General features: G+C 40.3%; 1 protein-coding gene across 2 annotated transcripts in view; it reads left to right on the forward strand.

Moving 5' to 3' along the window:
- The window catches only part of si:ch211-106a19.1 (uncharacterized protein LOC561797 homolog), a 47,942-nt gene extending 28,876 nt beyond the window's left edge, over positions 1-19,066 (forward strand). The window contains exons 3-15 of one of the 2 annotated variants that reach the window (XM_035657681.1): positions 837-1,087; positions 4,877-5,075; positions 6,460-6,580; positions 7,048-7,114; positions 7,621-7,773; positions 7,857-8,102; positions 8,294-8,414; positions 9,090-9,193; positions 11,200-11,295; positions 11,708-11,892; positions 12,042-12,262; positions 13,360-13,377; positions 14,326-19,066. In XM_035657681.1, coding sequence (XP_035513574.1) covers positions 837-1,087; positions 4,877-5,075; positions 6,460-6,580; positions 7,048-7,114; positions 7,621-7,773; positions 7,857-8,102; positions 8,294-8,414; positions 9,090-9,193; positions 11,200-11,295; positions 11,708-11,892; positions 12,042-12,262; positions 13,360-13,377; positions 14,326-14,468 — 1,925 coding nt within the window. In that variant the 3' untranslated portion in view covers positions 14,469-19,066. The remainder of the gene's footprint in view (positions 1-836; positions 1,088-4,876; positions 5,076-6,459; positions 6,581-7,047; positions 7,115-7,620; positions 7,774-7,856; positions 8,103-8,293; positions 8,415-9,089; positions 9,194-11,199; positions 11,296-11,707; positions 11,893-12,041; positions 12,263-13,359; positions 13,378-14,325) is intronic. The other variant, XM_035657682.1, reaches the window with a different exon arrangement.
- The last annotated feature ends 8,007 nt before the right edge of the window (positions 19,067-27,073 follow it).

Here is a 27,073-nt window from a genome sequence, read left to right on the forward strand (position 1 = left end):
TTTTTTGGGGGGGGGGGGGTTGTTCCTTTTGCAGTGGCACTAGGCTGTTTATGGACCTCGGTCGTACCCTTGGTATATTTTTGCCTCTAACTGTGTGTGATTGTGCGTGTAGGGTGTTCATACATGCGTGTGTAGTGTAGGGCTGACGCTGCAACACTGTTCTCATATGTTCTGTTTAAGCTTCAGTAACCATCCTAGTGAAAGCCAGCTCCTACTGCAAATGCTCATGGGTATGGAAAAGCTCTGTATATGAAATGCCCTGATAGAGCTTACATTTACACTTGATAAGCTTCTAAGAATCTCTGCAGAGTCACATTCAATGTGTCACTATCTAATGGGTGATATGTATGTGAAACCATCTGTAAAATCAGACTAACGGCTGTCCAATTAACACTGATTTCATGAGTGGTGCAAATCACTGTTAAATGTTTTGTTGTCATAGTGATAAAGTAATTTGTCTTTTTATCGTGTAAATTATTTTTTAATCGATTTCATTATTTAACCAAACTATTATACAAACCATTATTTAACCTTACCAAAATTAAGGTACATAGAAAACTCTTTGTGGCCACAGTGGCAGCCTATCTTTGCTGATTTAACACTATTCTTGTTTCTATAATGAGTTATCTGCCAGTGGAGGTCACTGAGCAATGGAGGAGTTGTATATTTTTTTGCCATGGTAGCTTGGGAACTGTACATATTTAGCAGCTATGTAGTTGGAAATGTTAAGGGAAAAACTTCTTTGTTAAACTTTTATGACTTATGTACTCGCAAATCGCAATAATCCTCTCTTGTTCAAAATGGTGTATATATGACCTCTGACCTCTCTGTTCTAGATGACTCTGGGGACGAGGAGCCTACATCCCAGTCGGACCGGAGCGAGATTCAGGGCACCCTAAAGATACTTGTCAGCAAGCTTGATGACCTCAGCACATGTAATGACCTGATCGCCAAGCATGGGGCGGCCCTGCAGCGTTCCCTGAGTGAGCTCGAGGGTCTGAAAGTCCCTGTGGAGGGAGGGGAGAAGATCAAGGCAGTCAATGAGCGAGCCACACTCTTCCGCATCACTTCCAATGCTATGATCAATGTAAGTAGCTGGGACAGACGAGGCTACGGTAGTGAGCAGAGATAAGTGTGACAGGAGTGCTGTCGTCTATAATGCCCTGGTTAGTGAGAGATGAAAGATGAGATCACTTCACACTGTGGCATGTTAAACGTGAGTCAGTGAGCTGCAGGCATGGAGGCTGCAGGTTTAGAGAAGCAGCTCCAGACCTTATCAGATCCTGTTGAAATCTACCGTCTCTAACTGAGCTAGATTACCAAAATATCTGCTGTTGTAGTCAAATAAAGTCTGTTTTATTTATATATCCCATATTTGCAAACTGACAACTTTTCCTCAAAGGGCTTTACAGTCTATACAACACACGTGAAACTATCCCTATAGTTTTCATTTGATCAGAAAAAGCTCCCCCAAAACAATGAAACATAAAAACTCTCTTTCACATTAACAGATTGCAGTTTGGCCTACTTTTAACACAACAGCAAACACTAACAGGTTTTCAGTCACCACTGTGTGTTGGATCTGATTACCAGCATCAGAATAAGAAATACTCTACTGTATCCGGCCCTGTTCTATTTTCCTCAATGGTAAATACCATGGGCTTTACAGTATGTTAGTGGACGAGAGTTCAGGGAATGGTTGAGGTCCTGAAGGAATGATACTAGATAGTGGGTGAGTTTGGGGGGAGGCAGACAGGAATAGCCCCTGCCCCCCTCCTTTCAAACCCCCTTCCCTCCCTGCCTGGTGAGGAATGTCAGAGCCTTCTGGACCTCAGTTAGACAGACAGACAGACCTGCTCTGACTAAAGCCACACAATCACACAAGGTTTGTCTTTCTACCTGCTTCTGTTGTTTATTTGTTTGTTTTTTACAATAATGCATGCCTGATTAATTTTTCTTTGAAATATCTGTTATTTAATTAATATTTAGTGGTTAAACGTGGTTAAAAAGAGTATTGTGACCTTAAGATTAAGTTTGAATCAGGCAGTAGGAAATGATTACTCATACTATGCTGACATTTGTGCTAAAGCAGCTTGTTAAGAAACTTCAGCCATAGTGTTATGGTAAGAGGGAAAAAAAGTTAAATCTAGATTGCACTTTAATTCTGGGAAAGGCCATTGATCAAAATGATGAGCCCCCTTGTTTCTTTCTGTCATCCATTTTGTTTTTATTAATTGGTATGGGAAATTGAAACATACTGGACAAGCAATAAAATAGACCCTCTTGGATTACGTAACTCATTAAAATGCCATTAGGTTTGCCAAGAATGTACTTCTAACGAGAAAAAGTGCTGCCACAAACTCCTTGCAGTGATTTTCGGTCTTGTAATTGGATTTCTGCAGTCATGTTTTTAGGCCACTTTTAAGACATGTACTTTGCTCTAAATATTATAATAACTGTAGATTTTTATGTGTTTTTCCCAAAAAATGAGGCTATACATAGAAGAGGGGGGAGGGGTTGGGGCAAGAAGGAGGCCATAATGTCAAGACACAACTGCATGCTCTCTGCGATCTGACCTGGACCAGTGGAGAGGGTTGCATTCGTTCATTCAGTGGTGATGTAACTTCTCACATGTGTCACTGAATCCAGGCTCTTGCCTGTTTGTGTGTGCATGCATTTACATTTTTGTTTTGTATGGTTTAATCACACTTTACTCAAGTCCACTGTATTCTTTGCTATGTCACAAATTCTGCAAAGTGCATCAGGACTTTTAGTTTGACAAGGCCACCTCTTACTTATATATCCCGTTCTGCATGCCCATTCACTTTTTTAGCCTCTATCAACCCCGGCTTCCCCCCAGCCGAAGTCACATGCAGTCTGCGTTTGTACCGGACACTCAGCATAAAAAAAGTGGAACTATTATACTTTTCTTAGTGGGTGTTGAGTTTCATATCATGGTTATGTCTGAGGAAGTAGACCATAAACGTCACATGCACTTATAACATTTAAAGTGACGCTCAGACATTGATGTTTAGACACTTGATGCAAGACTGCTGAAGGTAAGAGACTGATTGGATGTTTTTACTATCAGGTGTTTTGTGATTTCAATACATTGTTTTAGTCTAATAATATATATTATATATAGAATACTATTCTAAAACTGTCAACATATAATGAAATTATAACATTACCATTGGTCTATAACAACTTAATACTATACTACCTGCCCTTAACAAATTAAAGTTCTTTTCCTTACCTTAATTGAACAGCCTGACCACATTGGATCATTCATGTATAATAATAGTGTGGTATCTTGTCTTTTGAAATAATGCGATATATTAAGTTATGTATTACTTGAAACACATCAAGCCTTTTCATTTTTTTTTGTTATGAGGCTAAAAATGTTCCAGAAATAATCTGTTTTCATTACCTTAGAATGAGACGTTTTTATCTGCAGTGGGAGCGGGTCCTCTTCCAAGGAGGCCGCCATGTTGAACCCCCATTTTTTTACAGTAGCGTTGAACAGACAAACCAAACACTGGCTCTAAGATAGGGCCTTTTACGTTTTTTTGCGAGTTTCGTTAGATGGCTTAGAAGGCTAAAATGTATTCAAATGGTTGCAATCTGCAACTTCACTGCTAGATGCCACTGAATCCTACACACTGGTCGTTAAGTTGTAGTTTTAGCTATGAGCTTGTATCGTTTCTGGTCTTGGTTTTGTCTTTATCATATCATGTGAAATAGCGTTCAAATTTCACTAAAAATATCACCTCTTTAAATATTCAGTGACTGTGTGTGTGTGAGTGTGAGCGTCAGGGATGGGGCTGATAAGCACTTTTTCAGCAGACAGATATGTATCCTGATTTCTGAAAACAAATCAAGGATAGAGTCAAGTTTTACCACATCCTTGTTTTTCTTCCTGCTGCCCTAAAAGTGATACTGTACATCCTGACTGCACTCTTACCAGACTGAGAACAGTGATTATTTGAGCTTCTTCACTCCAGCTTTCCGCCTGCAGACACATCTTTTTCTAAGTGGTTCAAACTGACTCTCAACAGCCCCTCTGGCTCTGGGACCAAAAAGACATTTGCTGCAAATACTGAGAAGACCATGTGTAGTCATGTGCTGTTCCATTCACGTGGGAAGAACAATAATCAACCCACCACAAAATGCTACAAAATTGCTCAATTGTGGTTAAGCAGTTTCAGAATGATTACTCAGAAACCCTCCTCTGAGGCCCAGTACTATACTGTCAGCTCAATGACTGTCACATGACATTCTCATTATGCATGTTTTCAGTGAGGTGTCATTTTTTTGACCTTTGAGCTCACTATGAGGAAAGGCTGTCAGACACGCAGTGCCAACAAATGCTGACATGAAATATATGTTTGCTCTGAAGTAACCTCTTTGTCTCTGCAGTAAAAGCAAGGCAGCAACAATGACTCATATATAGTCTGCAATGCAATCAGAGGTTTAACCTCTAGCTCATCACTTGCTGATGAATTCTATGTTTACGCTCCAAGGCACATTTGACACAGCAGGGAGACCCAGTAAATGCTCGGCAGACAGCTAATTAACATATGGATGATTGCTCGAAACAATGGTGATAAATAGTCTTGATTACAATGATTGACACATTGTCTTTACACCTTTTTTCTTACATCCCAGTATTATTGTAAGCTGTCAGGGAAATGTATATACTGATAATTTATTGCTGTTAGTCATCATCAGTCAGCAAGTGGAAAGTTACTTGAACCTTGTTAAGAATTATGAACAGCATGTTTTTTCGCCATGTAAATCAACATTTTCAGACTGTATATGATAGAAATGTAACTTTCAGTGCTGTCTGTGTGTTTATGTACTTGTGTTCCTCCAGGCGTGTCGAGACTTCTTGGACCTAGCAGAGACTCACAGTAGGAGATGGCAGCGGGCGCTGCAGTATGAGCGAGAGCAGCGTACCCACCTAGAGGAGACCATTGAGCAGCTAGCCAAGCAGCATAACAGCCTGGAGCGAGCGTGGAGAGAAGCACCCACGCTTGTTTCTACCGCACCTAGTGCCCCTACCACCAACAAGGGTGAGACTAACTTACTTACTCCTGTGTGACCTCAGGTTCAATATTATAGACATTTCACATGAGGAGGAAGGACATTTTAAGCTGTGTCAGAAGGTTTGAATTGGATTATCGTTAAGTTGGAGATGGTAATTACCTTCACCAAAGATCATGTGGTCTCTTCCATCAGTCTGTCCATCCATTTGTTTGTTTACCTATAACCAATATATCTTAAAAACAAATGCCCAGACTGGAAATGAAATTAGCTATGTACATCCATCCTCCAAGAGGAGACATTTGGTGCCTCATGACCTTTACTCTAACACAGTTTTCAAATCTCCTGACCCTTCGTCTCAAACATACCCGTATTCGTGCCTTCCACAACAAGAAACCCATTGATTTTAGTGACCCCATGACCTTACCTTTAGTGTGAGACTGTTCTCTCTAGAAAAATGACAGCACTAGTCATTTGTACAAATAGCTTAAAACCGCATTCAGTACCAAAACAGGAAGTAGTGTAACTTTCTTATAGCACAGCTTAAAGTTACAGGGAGCATACAAGTGTTTTTAAAACTGGAGAATGGGACGCCCTATGGCTGACCATAAACCTTAATGTTTGAGTCCAGCAGTCTTTCCATAACAGTAACCAGGTTGCCTGTACCTATTGAACCTTAACCACTGAAGCTGAACATGAGGAAAGACTCATGTTCAGCTTCTAGACTCATTGTTACTTGGGAAGACACTGAATGTTATAAGGATTTAGACTGTTGAACTGAAGTGACAGGTCAAACTTTGGCTGGACTTTATAGTTTTTTGACATCTATACAGTACCTTCAAATGTAATGGTTTACCAAAGAGATAAGTCTTTTTTCATTTAAAAAGTGGAGTGGTGCATTTCATAATCCCTCTGTGTGTTCATAAGAGAAAGTTAACCTGTCCATACTATATTAAATAGTATTAAATAAAATATAATGAAAAACAACAGTTTTGTGGAATTACAATATATTTAGACCATATTGGTGGTTGTTTGATGACTGAAGGTCATAGTTTTAATTTTTAATAGAATCTATTTTTACTGGAAAGTGTTCTGATTACCTGATATAGGACTTGTGCCTCTCTGTTGGAAGCTCTAGTTTATACACATAACGAATCACTAAACATACTGAAAATTAAATGTTAGACACTGAATATTAGAAGCACACCCCTAGGAACTCCCATCATTCAGGTTAGTTAACCAGCAGGAACATTGCCAATTTTACTAAGCTGATTATTCCTTGATTAATCGCCATGGGTATGTGATTATACGCTGCGCTCTCCTGAACCCTGTAAAATACAGACTCACTGCCATGTTATGCTTCTGCTAGTTTTGAATGCTGTTTACTTACAAATATATATGTCCTGACTGAAGGGAGTGAGAGGCTGCGCAAAGAAGAGGCAAGTGATGAAGATGAGGATACTGAGTACTTTGATGCCATGGAGGATTCCCCTGCATTTATCACAGTGACTGCCACTGAAAACACACAGCACAGGTCAGTCGCACCCAGGGACAACTGGAGTTAGTTAGCTGAGTTTTAATATTTAGACCAGCATGTGTGCATATGTAATCACAATAAACCATTTCTTTGGATGCTCTAATTTGTCATAAAGGGGATTTTGGCTCTGGCTGACAGCTTTCCTGCAGCAAAATAAACCAATTTCTGCTTTTGTTTTTGCTCTCTCAGTATATTTTATAGCATATTTGTTCACTGCAATGGAGTCCTTTTAGTGTTTTCTTTCTTATTGTTATGGCTCATCTCTTGCAACATATCCCACAACTCCAGTAGCACCATTAAGAATGATGGAAACACAGCACTCATCTGTAATACATTGCAACCTGTTCGCTTCATTGTGTGTGTGTGTGTGTGTGTGTGTTTGTGTTGAACATGAGAGAGCAAGGACATTGAGTCTGTTTATATGTCCAGTGCTCATTGTAGAAAATATTTTTATTGTGTTCCAGGCGATCTCAGAGTAATTTGAGTGGAGCGAGCGGAGGTCAGCCCAGTGACTGGAACCAGGACGACCATGTAAGTGTCTGTCCTCCTAACAAGTCTGACTAATAGGACTGACATTTGTGAACACTGCTGACTTTTGTAATCTCGAAATAGATTCATTTGTGCTGCTGGAAAGCTCACAGCTCATTGATTTATTTATATAACCCGTCTTCACTTGCTGTTCTCACAGTCCTCCTTTTCCTATCTGACATTCATCCTGTCCTCACATAAACATACACACACGCAGTCTTAGTCTGTGTATCCTACAGTCTTGTTGTCACCCCTGTGGTGTCACAAGATACACAGCTGCTTCATTCCACTAAATCTTAATTACCAGTCAAACATCTGCTCTTCTCTCCCTTCAACTCTGCCTGGTTTCTTCTTCTCTCTAACACACATCTGTGACTCTACCTTGCTCTGTCATTCTGTCTCCACTTGGTGATATGCTGCCAAGCTGTCCATGAAGTTGAAAGTGTTTCTCAAACTTGTATATATCTAATATTCTTTTCATCCACTCCTTCTCCTCCACCTAATCCCAGATGTCTCCAAGCTATAATGATGTGTCAGGGAAGGAGCTGCAGCCCCGCAGACAGAGGCGGACTCATGTCCCAGACAAGCCCAACTACTCCCTCAATTTGTGGAGCATAATGAAGAACTGTATTGGCAAGGAGCTCTCCAAAATTCCCATGCCTGTAAGTGCATAAAGCATGACCTCTCTCAAGTGAATCTGTGCCAACCTGTGTGTGTTTCACGCCTTCTTGATCCTCCCATTCAGGTAAACTTCAACGAGCCTCTGTCAATGCTGCAGCGACTCACTGAAGACCTGGAGTACCATGAGCTCCTGGACAAGGCGGCGCGCTGCGACTCCTCCCTGGAGCAGATGTGCCTGGTCGCTGCCTTCTCCGTCTCGTCCTACTCCACCACGGTACACCGGACAGCCAAGCCCTTCAACCCCCTCCTGGGCGAGACCTACGAGCTCGATCGCCTGGAGGACTTTGGTTACCGCTCGCTGTGTGAGCAGGTAACAGCACAGCTTAAGGGAGTTTTTGTTTACCCACTGATGTGCGTGCACACACGACCCACAAACTGTGTGTAAAAATAAGTACACGAGGTCAGCCTGTGTTCTCCAACAACAAGTTGATAAACGTTTTCTGCTTATATGAACACATTTTCTATATTTTGCTTTACTTTTATGTATATCTTCCTCTAAAGGTGAGCCATCACCCTCCTGCAGCTGCACATCATGTGATTTCCCAACGAGGCTGGACCCTGTGGCAGGAAATCACCATCGCCAGCAAGTTCCGTGGCAAATACCTCTCCATAATGCCTCTGGGTGAGACATTTCATATTCAGTTGGGAAGCAAACAAACTATATGTGTAAATAAAGGTCCCATCATGCAAATTATTTTACACAGAGTTTAGTTAAGAAAGACTCCCTCTTGAGAGTAGAAGACGACTGTGCTGCCTTCTACACAATATAAAGCCAGAGAAAAGGGTGTGAGAATGAATCAAGAGGGTTTTATGACCCTTTTGACACGTACATAAAGTATGGGTATAAAGGGAGCTCTCTATTGCATTGGGACGGCAGAGCGCAGGGGTCTGTTGGCTCAGATAAATGAGAGATTTGATAGATGCAGGTCCAGCCAAGGGATGCTATGGTATTTATCTGACTTTTCTCACTTCCTGCCTGCTGTGAGATGCCATGTAATAGAAAAAACTCTGAAGTGGAAAGCATTTACAGTCAAATACATGTTATCAATCTTCAAGGTTTAGGTCACACTGGAAGTAGGTGAAAATGTATCGCCTGTGCACAGGCCATAAATGTGTTAGAGGACATGTTTTTAAGCTGCCACTGGTAGAATTGACGGTGTTCACAAACAGATTTCGATTCACAAAAGCAAATACACAATTTAACACATCACTTTCAGGTCTGAAATTGCTGAATAGTAACAAAACAGCTGTGATATTTCTTTTCTCTTATAGCCTTTTGTTCGTGTCCCCTCCCCAGGTGCCATTCATCTGCAGTTTCAATCCAGCGGGAACCACTATGTGTGGAGAAAGGTCACCTCCACAGTGCACAACATCATTGTGGGCAAATTGTGGATTGATCAGGTCTGTTTGCAAGCACTTCTTATTGGTATCATTCATTCATCCACAGTTCCAAACCCACATCCCTGCCTGAAAACCCCCGATCTTCCAGAGTAGCCTATAAATGTTTTTTCCCTCCCGTGTTGCAGTAGTGTGTGGTAGAGACCAGCAGAGAAGAGCGCGGTGAAGAAGGGAATCAGAGCGAAGCCTTACAGTACATGAATAAGGAGCTTCACAATCTCTAGGGATTTATCTTTAGCTTTGATCTCTAATAACATCCTAAAATAACAGCGTCTTCTTTGTGAGAGATGGCCCAGTTATATTTGGGGGGGGGACCAGGTTTCACATCTGCATGCCTGTCTTTCTGTGCAGAATTGTGTCTGTTTTTAAAAAAAAAATGTAGAATTTTTTTTCTGTTTCTGCTTGAGCTGTGTGTCATATAAATATCTCTGTCTGTGTGTTTGTGTTTGCATGTATGAATATGGCAGATTCAACACACATATGTGTAGACATCTTCATCCATAGAATACTATAAGAGTACCGGCTCTGAATTATTAAGCCAAAACAGGAGGAAAAGGAGTTGGTAATGTAGAATAGTTTACAAATATCCAGTGTTTCCTGTATATTTATGTGTTTCTTTGAGAGTGTTCACACTGATGTATGTCAGCATTTTGCATCAAAACAAATAATAATTGCAAAGCCACTTTTGAATGTTTTGAAACCTCTGTTGATTACATTTTGTCATCACATTTGATTGTGGTTTTGTTATGCAAACCCTGTTTTTAGTTGAAAACTTAGGATTTGTTGTAGTGTAGCCTAACTAGCGACAACATACAATAAAAATATAGCTGTCATGGTTAATTTTGCTATCGGCATGTACATTAGAGATACTAGTCTTGCAAAAACAATACATCCTCCGCGTCGATACAAATTCCTCTCTCAAACTTTGTTTGTCAACTAAGAAAAAGTCTCACTAATATTTAGATATTTTTACTCTTAATTGTTTTGCTTTCTCCATTCAATACTTTTGCCTTCTGCCTTCATGCGTCGCTCTGCCAATCTGCTGCCCTCTGGTGCAGAACAGGGTCAGCCAAACAACTTCACACCAAACTATGAGAACTATTCTGCTGCTGTCTTCTATGCTGTCAGCCAGTGCAGTGGCAAACAGTGTTGTCAGGCGCACAGCAAATGAAGCCAGAGAAGGCGATCTACACTGCATCAACATGGGCGTATTAGGATTAGAGCCAACACTTCTTATTTTGTTTGACAGTGTTACAATCCTTGAGCCAAAGACAAAAGTGTGTGTCACAGGTTAAGTATGAGACTTGAAAGGTATGATCCTCAGCAGTGGCCAGAAATATTTATCATGCCACCCCCCATGTCCGTGTGGCCTTGTTCACATGCTGGTAGAACACACACAGTACAAACAATATGGCGACCTACTCATCAAAATATTGCTCTACAGTGCCAGTAGTTGTAAACACCACATAGTACCTTTAAAGCAGCTGGAACAAAAACAGCATTTCTCTAGAATATTGAATATTTGTGACCAAAAAAACATCATTAGTTCATCATCTTAGCTAATGTGATTTGTCAGCACTGTGTGGGTGTGGTGATCACATTTGATTAATTTCATTAATTACGGTGTCTCCCGGTTAACAAGCAATCCAATGACTGTCCTAGTTCTCACAGTTAAATTCTAATTGGCCCATTGAAATATGTGATGCCACCTACAAAGAAAACACAATAAAGAACATTTCTCATGTAAAATGAACTGTATGGTCCAACTGGAGCAGATGGTGTGTTCATGTAGGACTATATTGTTTATAATAAAAATGATTAAGACACTATGTTTTTGGAAGAAACAGAAACAGAAGACATTGGGACTCACTATTGATCAACCCCAGCTAACCATTAAAGTTTCAGTTTTGTGACCTGTCATCCACTGTAAACACACTGTGAATTAATAGCTTTAATACACTGTAATTGTGTGTTTCACTCTTTGTATGTTTGTGTCTCTATTTGTGCAGTCGGGGGACATTGAGATTGTGAATCACAGGACCAAGGAGACCTGCCAACTCAAGTTCTCTCCCTACAGTTATTTCTCCAGGGACGTTCCACGAAAGGTAAATACCTTCTTTCCACACTGATACTCAACAATGGCATGTTGTCATACGATGAGTGGTTGACTTGTGTGATGCTGCCTCCTGCTGGACAGTACCAACAAATAAATTGGTACTTAGAGTAGTGTAATATAGAAGAAGCTCACTGTTTGAGGTCACACAGCAGAGAGGTAACCTCCTTTGGAGTCGTACCAATTAACTAAAAATGGGGCACATGGCTGACTTTCTTGGTAGTGACTGATTTGGGATAAGCTAATGGAAATTTACCAGTGTCCTACCTAGGAGACTGTGCTTATAAATGCATTACATTCAGAGGAAAGGACATGGTGATACATCTACAGAAGGATAGCTTGCTTTGGTTTCTACATTCCCTATTGTACTTATGGACTATTTTCTGGTTTCTTTTCCTTTCTAGGTGACAGGTGTGGTGGCAGACAGTGGGGGTCAGGCTCATTACATCCTCTCTGGCACATGGGATGATAAAATAGAGAGTGCCAAGATCATTCAGAGCTCCCGAGGTGGGAGTGGATCAGAGGGCAAGCAGAAGACGGTCTATCAGACGTTGTCCCCCAAACTGCTGTGGAAGAAATATCCTCTCCCGTAAGGGCTTTTATCACAAACCCCATAAGGCAGAACATTGCAGTACATGAGTCATAGTAGTTGTATAACAGCTGAAATGTTCAGTCAATATGATTGATTGTAGAACATAAAACTGCGTAACTCTCGTCAATTCCCTTTTACTCTATCAGGGAGAACGCTGAGAACATGTACTACTTCTCAGCGCTGGCACTGACCCTGAATGAGCAGGAGGATGGAGTGGGACTGACCGACAGCCGGCTGAGACCAGACCAGAGGCTGATGGAGGAAGGACGATGGGATGAGGCAAACTCAGAAAAACAGAGGCTAGAGGAGAAACAAAGAGCCGTGAGGAGGAGGAGGGAAGCGGAGGCCTCAGACGCTCTGGATGACGGTATGAAATGTGGAACTGGACGTGTGGTGTCTGACAGCCAAAGAGGTGCTGAGTTAAAAGACAGAGACAGGCAGAAGGAAAGAATGAAGGGAGGGGAAGGGCATTGGGTTGTAAAGTGGAGTAAAATTCCCGTCTCATTTTCTCCTCTGACAATGTTAAATGACAGCTGGAGCATCAAAGGATACAAAGGATAAACTGAATATAAAAATAGCTTGTTTTTCTATTAAAAGGCAAAACATAAAAGACATAAATAACATCCAATGAAAAGGTGGACGCTAAATACTATGCTCACTTTCAGATTCTGGGTCATTTCATGATGAATTTTGAAACTATGCCGCATTGTTTTGTTGCGAGAACAAAGCATTTTTGATTTGCAGCAACTTTGATTTGCAACTCTAGCTAGCTTCTTGTATGTAGCAATGGCAGCTAAGGCTCATGGGTATTGTAATATTTAGAGCTATCTTCTATACCAAACTAAAGTACATGATTTTTCACTAAATAAAAATGAAATGATTAAAACTGATGGCAATAATACAAATTATTGTATTGATAAACTATCTAAAAGACTGTGTTTCTGTGTTAAAGAACATTGACAATATCATAAAAAGAAACACGTTACAAGACATTAGAATTTATAGTGGATAAAAATACTTCCAGAGCCAGCTGGTCCTCCACCCTTCAGAGTAAAGCAATAAAGTTTCACATATTTATATAATTTTACAGTATGCTATATTTAACATTAGAGGCAGTTTACAGCTGCTTGTCAAGATAGTTATTACTGGGACACACAGCTGAGACAAACCTCAAAGCAAAGATTTAAGATTAATAAGCAGTAGCTGTTATAAAAATAATTATGCTCTTAGGATTCAAGAAGTGCTACTTATTCTAGTGAGTACAGCAGTAACTGCAGGTCAGGGCTTAACACAAACAAGCTAATAGGAGTTATGTGTAATAGAAGCCAGACTGAACTTTACGGACAACTCAGCAGAAGCTTTTCATCCTGGTGGCATTCCTGTGTGTGTGTGTTGTGCGTAGGCTAGACTGTATTCGATGTACCCATGACTTGTCTTTCTTTTCCTTCCTCTATTGGTGGTCAGAGTGTGATTATGACTCTGGTGAGTGGGGGTTGCCCTGTGCCCCTCTGTTGTGCATCACTCCCACACACACACACACACACACACACACAGAACACGCACACACGCACGCACGCACACATACACACAGAACACGCACGCATGCACGCACACACACACACAGAACACGCACGCACGCACACACACACCCCATCCTCTGTGTGTCCTCTGTGTGGTCTGCCTCTGTGTGGGAACTGCATGATACCCCTCTCCTGTCAACTTCTCCAGATAATGACTCAGGAAAAAATAAGACTTTTTCCTGCATACATGTGACATTTTCATGTAGAACTGGCCTCAGTAATATATTACATGAAATAACAGACACAACTATAAAACCTTCAAGCGTGCTATGGTGAAGCCACATTAGCAAGTGATTAATTTGCACTGCATTGTCATCCTGTCTATTTTATTGCTTGTGGGCACTTTTCTGGCACTTTGACTCAACAGTAAACAAGTTACTTTATGCTTTGTTCATCTAAATTAAATCCTCATTGTGTTTTACAAATGGAAAAACAACATTTTAGACCATTACATTTCTAAAAATGTTCACTCATCAGAAAACTGCAGTTTCTCCCTCTTTTGACTGGGTTTCTGTTTTAAGAAACAGATCAATTATTCACTTCAGGGAGTTCCAAAACTGTCATTGTAATCTTCTTCTTCACCATGATCGATCCAGGTTTTTGCACCGCACATATCGTGCTAATCTGTATTTTATTGACACTTTTGAGTTCAACTTGTTTACCGTTACACAAACTCGGTTCACATTTGGAGCTTTCCCAAACGCAGTGCACAGCGATTGATTGCTTCCAATATATATGCATATGTATGAAGGCAAATTGATCGCTCAGTAAATTGCCTGCAAGTGTGGCTTCTCCACTAGAGTGTGCTTTAAAGACGCTGATTGAGTAACACCTGTGCTTTCTCCCGCAGGCAGAGAATACGAAGGCTACCAGCCGTTGTGGTTTCAACAAAGGAGGGACTCAGTCACTGGAGAGACAAACTTTGTGTACAAGGGAGGTTACTGGGAGGCGAAGGAGAGGCAGGACTGGAGCATGTGTCCTGACATCTTCTAACCCAGGAACTCAACCCGGATCACTCCTAACCTCATCGGACAGGGAACTGCTCTGCCTCTGGTCCTTAAACAATGGGGCGTAGCTGGCTTATGAGCACCATGTGGACCTTTTGTGAGCATGAGAATGTGTATGTTTCACACGCTCTCGGATTACACTGTACCTCCAAATGTGCACTCTCATTCTGTTTTTACTATGGGGGGAAAAAGAAGGGGCGTTCCCTGAGTAGTCCTCTTTGACACTATACTGAAACAGGAGTGATATAATGTGGGGATATGAGGTGGTGTTGGAGAAAATAAAGGCACCTGCACACTTCTGAAATCAGGTGCTCTAAATCCTACTCACAATGCACTTTTCTGTGTTCACCCCATTTGAGAGTTTTACCAATTAGACAGACACCCACATCAAAGCAGCTCATGCTTATAGACTGACAACTAACAGGCACATAGAAACAGAACAGTGCTGAAGGTTACAAGAAGTGTCCTCATCCTCTGTTTTATTCAGCACAACTTAAATGATGCTAGGCCTACTTTATTAATCTTAAATCAGTTCCCTCTGTTTCTTCATGGGAATATTTTCAAGTGCTCATTATTTGCCCCTTTTTTATTAAAGAGGCTAAAGCCTGAAAATGGTGTCTGGTGTCTATTAGATTTTATTATTAATTATGCAGAAAACAAAGTGTTCAAAATTAATTGTATAAATAAGACATTCTGAAAAACACATTTGTATAAATAACTACAGGCAAAATAAGTAACATGACCTTGTTTAAGACCTTGTTTCATGCTGCTTGTTCCGTTTTAGTTTCACTCAGTTTTATTTTAATCCTGCAGTTTCTATAAATCAACTATAATTATTTCATTTCATAATGCTATTTGGGATGTAAGTCCTGAGACAAACAGGGAAGAGTCAGCTATGAGTGGCGTATGAAGTAAAACGGTCACTGGAAAAAATGACATTGTGAAATAAATACACACTTTGGAAAAGGGATATTTTTAAAATAAGAACTGAAAGAAGTAAAACTGATCTGGAAATAAATTATCAGAAATTAGCATGTTGAAATAACATAAAATATCTTTTTTTAAATGTATTGGATTACTTTACAATTTTATAGTTCTGTTTCATATTTTGTCTGCATTTATTATTATAACTCTTTCCTGTATAATATCTCATTTACTTATTTAATTTTCAACACTTTGGCTCTCCATAAACAACAGCTTAACATCTCTTTCTTATACAGTAGAGGCTGATTTATCTGAACTGATGACAGCAGTGCAGAAATATATTTTACTTGTTGTGAATGTTGGGAGTTTCCCTCTAGATATATGAAATGGCAGTCTTTTAAGTAGTCAATTAGACTATAGTCCATGTAGAGATAATATGACAGCTTGAGACATTTAATTTTTTGAATATAAATTGCCTCTAAGCTTCAATGCGTTTTAGTCATCTAAACATGCTTGAGACATCTTCCATTTGTGATTCTGATTAGTAAAATTCTGCAGTAGTCAGTCCTTTAGTTGTGACACATTAGTGCTACAGTACAACACTGAACATCCATGTCACTCTAATAGGAACCTCCATTAAAGAACTGAACAAGCACTTTTCACTGTGGTTGACCATAGGTTAGTACATATCTCTGTGTTGATGTTGAGAAAATTTCACTCTGTACTTTTTACCTTGTCCTCTGGTGCTCTCCCATAGCAACACATACCGTATCCTTGGTGACCATTTCCAGTGACATCATTCTCAGTAATCATACATAGTATTAAGTCTGCACCAAAACACTGAGACATTCAGTAATTAATTACCACCAAGTACAGTACATCCAGGAACATGTAGGTTTCTATAATGTGCATTGCACTAGCTCCACATCCTCCTTTACTCACGTTTCCAGTAGAACTACTGTACGTGAGACTAGAGCAGTTTCTCTGAGCGGTCCAGAGTGGCTTCAGCTGACAGGAGGTCAGAGGTTATAGCAGCAGACAGGGCTGGTTCCTGTGGCTCACCACTGTGCAGTCAGCTCCAGCCACAGGGACTCCCGCAGCTGCCGCTCCTGGCTCAACACAGCCCACGTATGTGTAGTCCTTTCATTCAGTGTTTGTGGGCATGCTGATCTGGGATCAGCTCACAAAGGTACCCTCAGTCTTTTGCCTTTAATTGACTGAACAAGGGAGAGTCCCCGACCTGTGCACTACACGTCTCCGGTGACAAGAGTTTTGAAAACCAGTTAGTATTTTTTTGTAATTATTGTTAGGAATGTAGAATTCAAGGCTGGAGGTATTGTATCTACCGTCTGGTCTATTTGTGTGAATATTTTGTGATAAATGAATGATATTGTAAAATGAAGAATAATTATACTAATCTGAGTATTAAGTTATCTGTACAGCATAGTTCAAATCTGAAAAAAAAAAGACTGAATGAGCCTGAAGGATTTGCTGTAATTTTAACTTTTAATCCAGATTGATTCTGCAAAGATGGATGTTAACTCTGAGGCACCCTCAATTTGGCTGCAGATTTCTTGTTTTATATTTCCAAAAACTGTCTTAACACACTGAAAATATTTTTTTATAGAGTCCTTGATACTAGCACATTAGCAACCGTGATTCAGTGATGATTTCATTGTTCAACACATCTAACAGTTCCTCTGCTGTGCAGGCCATAAAGATCTATCAAGTGCACTGGAAAATAAATAAACTCACATAGAATAATCACATAGGGAGATTTTCAGTGTGATAATATGAGCTGGTAAAATGTTTATCTGTGAGATTGTTCGCCAGTGAATTAATAATTTGATCGTGAAGTTAATGATGATTGATGCTTCTTTTTGTTTTGCACAAATATGCTTCTGCTCTTTTTACATAAAATCTTTTAATGCATTTTTGATTTGTGGTTGTCACGAGCACAGTTTGATTAATCACTAAATCTCTTGTGCAGGATGACATGCTTAAAGAGATTTTTGGAAATGCATGTATGCTTTTTCTAGCTCAGAAGGCTGATACCTCTCTAATGTGTTTACAGTAAATATGAAGCTGGAGCCAGCAGCTGGGTAGCTTAGCTTTGTATCAAGACTGGAAACAGGGAGAAACTGATAGCCCTGGCGCTGTAACAAAAACTGCCAACCAGCACCTCTAAAGTCATAATTATTACTGGGTTTTTACAAATTACACGAACAAGAGCATGTTTATTAGTGAGCTTTAGAGATGCTGGTAGGTGGAATTTTCTACCTTCAGACAGAACCAGTCTAGCTGTTTCCCTTTGTATCCAGTATTTAAACTAAGCTAAGCTAACCGGCTGCTGGCTTTAACCTAATGTTGAACAAACAAACAGGAGCGTGGTATCAATTTTTCAAAGTGTGTTTCCCAAAATGTCTATAACTATTCCTCTGATTTACTACTGCTCTGGTTCTCCTCTTGTCTTTCCACTCCACATAGATACAAACTATTGGTAGAAGAGGTCGTGTCCACTTAAAATCATATCAAGGGTGTCACATATAAGGATGGACACTGTTTAATCCTGTATGGTCATGCACAGTCGTGACACCTGAACGAACACAGATCACCGCTGAATGGTGGTGAAGAACGTTTAGTCTGTGATTTCCTTTCTCAGTGATCAATTTGAGGTTACTAGAGATTTACTTTAATATACTGTTTTTGAGATGATTTTATATTTGAGAGTACATGTTATATTTTGAATGATAGTGGAGAGCTCATCATACGTTTTAATCAATGTATTTCCAAATAACGTGACCTCAGTACTCGCCTACTGAAGTTGCCTCAGTGAGGGCCTGTACAGTATATCGGACAGCTGTAGCAATAACGCAGCGAGGTGTAGATTTGTCACTTCATGGCTGTTGTTGCTTCAAACAGAACAGCTGTCGGCCTCATGCAGAAAGGGAAAAAAACAACCAACCAAAGTGTATGTGGAGAGTGTACTGTAGAGTAAAAAAAAAAACCCTCTTCATCTGCCTTCCCAGTCTCAGAGGGTTCTAATGTAACCCCCCTTTCCTCATTTCTCTCATTTCAGCTCAACCAACTCTTAATTCACTACGGTGTGATTTTAATCTTTTAATTTTTATGCTTTTATTTACTGTTCTGATTTCTACCTTCTCACGGGTGCCATTATTCTTACGTTGGTGTTTTCATACTGTTTGTATGCGTGATGAGCTTGATTTGTGTGCGTGTGCGGCACACATTTCCATCTCATTTGATGCTGCTCAGTTTTGAGGCAGAACTAATGAAGCTGGGGAGTTGTCTTGCCTTGTCTAAACTGAACCCCGCTTCTCTTTGGACTGTGCCTCGCGGCTCTGTCGTGAGATGGTGGTGATGTTAATAATCTGTATGATGATGAAAGTTATGAGACAAATCACAACAGCGGCCTGGTACAGGAGGTCAAAGGTGATTGACCTGCCTTGACTACTCTTACTCCCCAAATACGCGCAGGTGTATTCAGGTGTAACTGCGGATTCAACTGAGGTTTTGCTTCTGTTTTTTTTTTTAAATTGTGTATTTTCTCCCTTAATTTATACTTGTATAACATTGTCTTTAAACAACAAAGACACAATAATGAAAAAAGAAGATAATAAAGTTGTTATTGTTGACAGTGGATATCTGTCTGCTTTATTTTCTCTCTCCGCAACAGCTGGAAGATGGGATTGGTTTGAATTACATATTTGAGATTGCATGCCAGTTTTAGTACAAAAAATGTCTCTCACTTTAATTAATAATAATCATGATGATGTTTGGAGTCGTGATCCAAAGGCACAATTTTTAAGTCCTTTTACAAGTCCTGCAAATATAAAATTCTCACTAGAGGTCTTTGTGCTAGTGTAGGACTACTGCATTGTACCTATGTACACATTTAGTTAGTTAATACAAGACCAGTCATAAAAAACAACAACAAATAACAGTTTGGGCCTCAACTTCTGCTCCAAGGCTGACAAACTGAATTCAAATAGTAAATATAATGATTGTTGTTTGCTATAAAGTACTATACAAATTATCACGGCCACATGGGTATTTTTTACCAGCTGATTAAATTTAAGACTCCATATATTTAATGTTACTACCTATAGACCAACACAAAATAAATAAAAGTTGAATGATTTCCCCTTCAAACAGTTTGAAACCTCTTTTAGACCTTCATGTTAGGAAAAAAATATGTATCCCAAAAAAACTGGACTTTAAGTATTTCAATTACATGTAAATATTCTATATAATTTCATTACACAAGTGCAACGTAAAGGCGACCTGCAGTGTTGGGAGTGTGGTGTGCATAACCTGCTTCGTTTGCATTCAGTCTATCCTAAGAATATTGATCTCATTTTAATAAATAAATAAACTATGATTTCACATATTTCAGTCACCTCTGACTTAAAAATATATTGCTTTATGTTTATGAGAGCCCTGCCAACTCTCCTTCTGTGTTTCCTTATGGCGCTAATATTGTGAGCTGTTTGACCGTTTCCGCGGCAACCAACTGACGCTCCTGTCAGTCAAAGAGTCAGTGCAGCAGCCGGCGAGACAAGTGCAGCAAAGATTTAAAGTCTCCGCGTTTGTGCCCCTGAAAGTGAGTAAGTTATGGTTGTAATTGAGGCAGTGCAATGGCGGTTGAACGATTTAGTAATTTCAAATGTGATATTTGTTTGTCTTCATATAATGTAGCTACACGTATGGGGTGTTTTTAGACAGATTAGTTTTCTGTGATTCAGGTTAGTGATTTGCTGTCTGCGCGGTTTTAAAGTCTAAAAGCCAATAATGCTAAAGTAATAATGTGAAAATGAGTAGTCTGAGTAGGGCTGACATAAGAAAACTGCACTTAGGAATTTCAGTCATGGCTTTTTGACATTTGAGAGGCAAAACAGTGCATTACAGTGTTAAAATGGACTGACTTAGTTTATGTTCATTTTGGGGGGTGGGAGAGAGGAAAGCACAGGAATTTATAGCCCTCTTAGTGAAAAGAGGTCAGTTTGGCTTGCTAACAAGCTAAATTGTCCTGGTTACCTGGACAACTGAGCAACATAAACCCCCCACTCCTCACCACTGCTCAGTCAGCTTTAACCACTGGTAGATACTGGGTCTACTGGGTGTGAATGTCTGCATGTTTCTCAATAGGCACGTACATGGCCGACAGAGGCCATGATGGAGCGGAGGGAGATGCAGAGGACACAGATGAGCTTCTTTACACTGGTTTGAGGTTTTATAAGCAGTGTATCTCATTCTCTGGGGAGTTTGCACCCACTGTTGTTGACACGTTCTGCTTCAATCATAGATCTCGATGACAACAGCGGTGTGTTTGGACTGGGTTCTCCGCCTCTCAGACTGGACCACTGTGACTTCATCCTAGACGCTATGGATGCTCAGCTTGGTCAGCTGCAGGTGTGTGATTTTCATTTCTGTCTGTCTGTATAGAAGTATGATTGGGAATATAAAATAATTCAGTGTGATTAATGTATGCAGGTCTGGCCCCAGAAACGTCAGGCCATTCCCAGAGAGCTTGATTGCAGCGATGCAGGTAATTTATGTCATAACACACTTTATACCACATGTTTTTTGGGGGGTTTCAGGTGATAATCTGTGTTTTGTTTTTTTTCTAGCTCCTCTTAGGCGGAGTCAATCTCTGAGCAAAGACACAGGCCTTGGAAGTACAACCCAAACAAATGACACTCCCATGTCTTGTCTTGATTTGCTGGACACTCCGACGATGAAGGAAACATCAGGTAATATTTCAATATCAGTATTATTACAGGAAAAAGTTGTGTTTCTAACTGTATATAAGCCACATCTCAAAATGTATATAGGCTGCTGTTAGGGAAATAACTTGCAGGGACAGAAAAAGTAAGTACTGCTTGTCACCAGGTTTTTGTGTCTATATTATTTGTGTGCTTGAGTTTGCAAGGATGACTAAGATGTGTGCATGCATAATATTACAGCAAGGCAGGCGTCGTAATTGGGTAACATTTGTTTGTATGAAAGTTTTTACTTATTCTTTCCACAAAAGCTTCTCCCATCTCTTCTCTCCTCGTCCCCCAGAGAGAAACACAAGCTGTCGGGAAGGTCCTGTCACTCATGAGGAAACTAAACCGAAGTTAGACAGAAGGACAAGAGACAGGGAGGAGATGGAGTCTCAGAGGGAGCAGGTCATCTGGAGACTCGAGAAGCTGCTCGGAGACAGCTGTAACGAGGGAAGGATGGCAGGAGAAACCCACCCTCCTTCAGACAGCATCTGCACTGAGGACTTCGTCAGATGCTTCAGAGACGAGATGGTTGAATTGCCAGAGAGTAATTTGCAGCAACTAGATCAAGAAGAAGAGGCTGAGAGGACAGAGATATCGGACTGTGACACTTACCAGAGAGAACAAAATGGAGAAAGTGTTTTTAATGTCCACGGAAGAGAAACAACGACTGGGAAACGCAGTGAAGACACAGAGATGGTTTATTATTCCCAATCAAATGAGCCATGCCAAAGAAAAGAACTGAAGAAATGTCTTTCTGACATAAATGAAGTAAATACATCACATGTTAGTAAGGAAGAGGGAGCTGGAGAGAAATACAACACACTGCAGAGGCTTGGTGATAGCAGCAGTGAGTACTCTCTTTACAAACTCTTGGGAGACAAACAACTGTCAAACATGCAGAATTTACATTATTGCTCTTAAGCACACTATTGGTCCTGTACTCTTTTTTTTTGTCTTTCAGTCTCTCACAGAACAGAGGTTGTAACAGAACATGAAACCCCACGGCCGAACAACACCTATTCTCCAGGCCAGGCCAGGCGCTTGGCAGGTAGCACGTACAGATTACACTGCATCTGACATTCATACACTACAAACAGTGACTGTAGGATGCTTGTTTCTTTTATAGGAGTACCCGTGTGGAGTTTTGACACCGTGTCCATTGACAGTGACCTTGACTCAGTCTGTACAGAGCAAGTCAGGCAGCATATTCACAGGCGGCCAGGTGAAAGACTGCAGAAGCTTTGGAGGGACACGTTTTAAAATGATCATATTTAAATACAGCCACTAACAAAGTACAAAAAAAAGTTACGAGATAGTGAATGATGAAAATCAAGAAATGCTTGGAACCAAACTGTTTTAATGTAGAAAATAGTAACTGGACTAATACAGTTAACATCATTTGTGTGACCTCCCCCCCAGGATGGCGCTCCCTAATTCAGTCTGTCACAGACATGGATGACTACTGTACCAACCAGAGTGACTATGAAACACCCACACAGGACGAAAGTGAACCTCAATCTACATCAGGTAAAGTATGAGATCTAACTGTGTTTTCCACAGTAATAAAAGAACGATTTAATCAATAAATGTCACTGAATTGTCCTGTCTTTGTTTACAAAGGCCACAGATCCTCTTATGTAAATGCACAAAACAGAAGTCCTTCTGTCCGTAAAGCACAGCGTAATAAGAGAGAAACTTACAGGTAAACCAAATAGAAGAACATTTAGAAACGTACTAAACTTACATGAGTGTCTCTTCAGTGTTTTGTAGCATTTTAAAATGCTTATTTTGCATATATTTCATATTTATACACTATACACGCATGTTTATATATTCCAGACTTAGGTGTTCTTTGGGTGACAATGACAAGGACACAGATGAGGAAATGAATCACTGGACCAGGAGAAACAGGCCTGAGAGGACATCAGAGAAGACGCAGTCTGATTGGGCCAAGACGAAAGAGCGTCTCTCTACACTCCAACAAGTGATAATGAGTCTTCAAGTGTATTTTAGTATCTTATTTGACAAATGTTTTAAATTCTCCTGTTTACATGTGAGACATCACGTAACTGGTTTGTGTGTCTGGTATAGAAATGTGGCAAAGAGGAGGAGACGCTGCAGTTGAAGAAAACTCAGTTAAAAGGCGTTGAGCTCTCCCTCTCTGAACTTCAACATAGAAGAAAGGTAAAGTGTAGCATCTTTTATACAATAGTTTTAGGCCCCTGTGTACATAATTCTCACTAATACTCACTGTTTAATTTATATGTCCCAGCATTCCTTGCAGGAATTAGAGCGACTGAGTGTAGAGACAGCAAAGATGCAGAAGGAGAAGAGGACTCTAGAGTTTGTTCTGAGAGACAGCAGGACAGGGAAGGACTCTATTAGGTAAAAAAAAACAACCTCCTATTAGCTGCATTACACAAAGCTGTGTAGTGACATCACATTATCACATTGCATCAACATAATGCTGTGCTGTATAAAGAATAATTCTGTAAAATAATAATACAACAATGAATGTGTTATAGTTACCAGCTGCAGAGGCAGAGAGAGTCCTGTATCCTTGAGGTAAGAGACCTGAATCCAGCAATGTATCTGTCATTCACATGTTTTAATATGTCAGGTTTTTTCTTCATACTATGCTGTTTTTGTTGTTCCACAAACAGCCGAGTGTCGTCATGTCAGTGCTGGAGAGGGAGGAGATGGACAGACAGCTGGACGGTGCCAAAACAGAACTGTTTGCTGAACAGCGACGTGCAAGAGAGAAGCTAGAGTCCATGCAAGAAGTACTGACTTATTTATATCTAAATAACTATGACATTATTAATTTTTAGATGAAAATAACACAAAGATAACTTTAGCTATTGAGATTATATGGTAGTGATGTATTTGAACTTCAATCAAAACATTTTTACATTTGAAATTTTACCTAAAAATGGCATGTATAGGTATGTTTTTCCCAAAAGGTCATAACATAAAATATGGCCTATTTCACTGTGCCACATTATTCTGTGTATTAAAAACTTGCCAATCAAATTTGAGTGCTTTTTTTTTTTGCAGTTACCCTTTTGTTGAAATGCTTTATCAGTATTACTATCAATCACTAACAATCTCTAAACATGTGTTCATGTATGATCATGGAGCAGAAGTTGGAGGAGACCCGTGAGGAGCTTCAGAGGGTCACAGAGGCAGAGAGCTTACTGAGGAACAGGTGTGCTTGTCTGGAGGAAAAACAGAAGCAAAAAAAGGATCAGATCAAGGTGGCACCTAATGACATCAGAATCAGAATCAGAATCAGAAATACTTTAATAATCCCCGTGGGGAAATTACTCTTTTGAACAAATGGCACACTGTCATCATCCACTTTTTGTTTATTCATTGTTTTGTAATTATCCATACTGTCTTTGGTGTATCTCTTTCTATCAGACAGTCGAGTTTCAAGTAGGCGAGCTGCAGGGTGAACTGAGAGAATGGAAGATGAGAGTGGGTACTCTGGAGAGGATGCTGGCCCAGAAGGAGCTGCAGTTGCTAGATTTTCAGAAGCAACATGGGGCCTTACAAGCAGATAGAGATGGACTGAAGGGGGAGCTACAACACCTGAAAACCCAGCAGTGCAATGCACTGAAAGACACCCAGGAGCAGACCCATAGAACGGTGGTAAGTGCTGAGCCAAACTGAGGCTTTCTGGGGGTTTTTAGGTCAAATTACGTAACAAGTAAATGGAGTTCCTTTTTTAATTCAGGAGGCAGCACTGAAGCAGCAAAAGAAAGATTTGACTTTGACTTATGAGCAGCAAATCCAAGAGGTGACCAACATAAACTTAAATATTGATTCTTCAAATGACATCATCACAGTATCATTAATGACATACAGCATTCCTTCGGGTTGTCCTCAGGTTAATAAGCAGTCTGAAGAGGAGAAAGCAAACGCTTTAAAAGAACAAGCTCTGTCTCTAACACAGCACATTGAGTCCTTGAAGAGTTCCATTCAGGTCAGTGTGTAACCCCGAATATGTTGAAATCTACTGTTACACTATCTCAATGTACACTATTTGGTGAACACTATATATAAAGTAAGTAGAAACACTCCACAGGATTACTTTTCAAGTTGTGATTTTCTCCTATTCTGGCAGCTAAAAGAAGAAGAGGCAAAGAAGCTGAGAAATTATCTGGAGCAGCAGGAGGAGGAGGCAAAGAACCGTGAAAAGGAGCTGCATGTAGAAGCTTCGGAAAAGGTACCGTGATAATCCTCTGCCTAAAATATGCAATTATTTTTAACACGATTGCATGATATGCACAGCATGCTCCCATTCAGGTGCACAGAGCTATTGAAGAGGAGAGGAGAAAGTGGGAGGCAGAAAAAGTGGAAGCTCTGCAGGTGCACTGTGGGATATTGGAAGAGCAGAACAAAAAAATCCTGGAAAGCACAAGGAGTGAGACTCAGCGAGAGAAGAGTAAATCACTGGCTCTTCAACATAAAGTGGTGGAACTAAAAACAGTAAGGTCACTCTCAACTGTGACATAACATTACCCTCTACAGAGTAAATGTTAATTCTGTCTGATTTTCTTTGTATCTGTAAGAGAGTACAGCAGTTGGAGAGTAAAATCTGTGCACAGCAGAGAGAGCAGGACTCTTTGCTGGCTGTTATTTGCAAATCACTGAAAGAGGAGCATCAGGCTGAGCTGCAGAAGTTACAGAGACAGATGGCACAGGTGCAAGGAAACCACAGAAAGCAATCATTTGAAGGCATGTAAGGAGACATAGTGTTGTTGAAAGGCTGACCTGATGTGGTCTGTGGTCATAGGAGAGTCAGAGGGCAGTGCTGCAGCTCAAGCAGGCAGTTCAGCTGGCAGAGAAAGAGGCTGACGGGCTCCGGGGGATGCTAGAAGAAAGGGAAAGGAGCCATAACCAAATAACAGCTGAGCTGGATCAGCAGCTACGGCACTGGGCCCAGGAGCTGGGAGCAGAGTGCCAGCATTTACACCTCTTAGTGGAGCAGAGTGGAGCCAAACAAACTTCTGTTCAGCTACCTCCCAGGTATTATTTCCTGCTCTGGCTTACACACGACTGGTTCAGAGAAAAGTTAATACTTGATGATTAGCTTCTAATCCTGATGCCTTTGTGTTGTGTAGTCCTACAGTAGCTGAGGCTCTTACAAACCTGACAGCACTAAGAGAGCAGTTGAAGCACTTGTTTAGCCAGCTACACCAGGAGCTCCATTCAGAGAAACAAACCACTGAGCAGCTGAGAAAAGACAAGGTATAGTTTAGACTGTATGCCGCACAGTGCTGTTTTCAAATACAGCACATTAAATGTACTCATAAATACAAGTTCATATGTTTTCAGGAACGAGAATTGAGCATCCAGAGGCAACAGCTGAGGATGGAGAGAGACCAAGCCTTAGATTCTCTGACGGGGCGTCTCATTCAGGTATACACACTTTTTGTAGCTCATGTCGGTGCACATAAACACACTCAGTCATCAGGCTTGGGCAGTAATGGATTACATGTAACTGAGTTATGTGCCACATCAGGATACAAAAAAGATGTCGTCAGATTACAGTTACATTTAGTAAAAATGGGGATGATTAGAAGGGTTACAATTTAAATACTTAAAAATACTAAACTAATACTAAAATCTTTGTTTACATTTTCTTATTGATATCTTATTTCTCTCTGGTGTTGAGATAATCTGAAAGTAAGGGAAAGTAATCAAGTAATGTTACTTTAATTTTGTGACACTGACATTTTAATTATTATTTATTATGTAATTAATTACATTTTTTAAGGACCTTCCCAACCTTGCTCATCATTTACAGCATTGCCACGTGATATTTCTGCAGGAGCACATTGAGGAGTTAAGCAGTCTGAACTGGACCCAT

Source organism: Morone saxatilis, unplaced genomic scaffold (assembly GCF_004916995.1).
Source record: "Morone saxatilis isolate NCDOM2014 unplaced genomic scaffold, NCSU_SB_2.0 Contig16, whole genome shotgun sequence".
Lineage (NCBI taxonomy): Eukaryota > Metazoa > Chordata > Actinopteri > Moronidae > Morone > Morone saxatilis.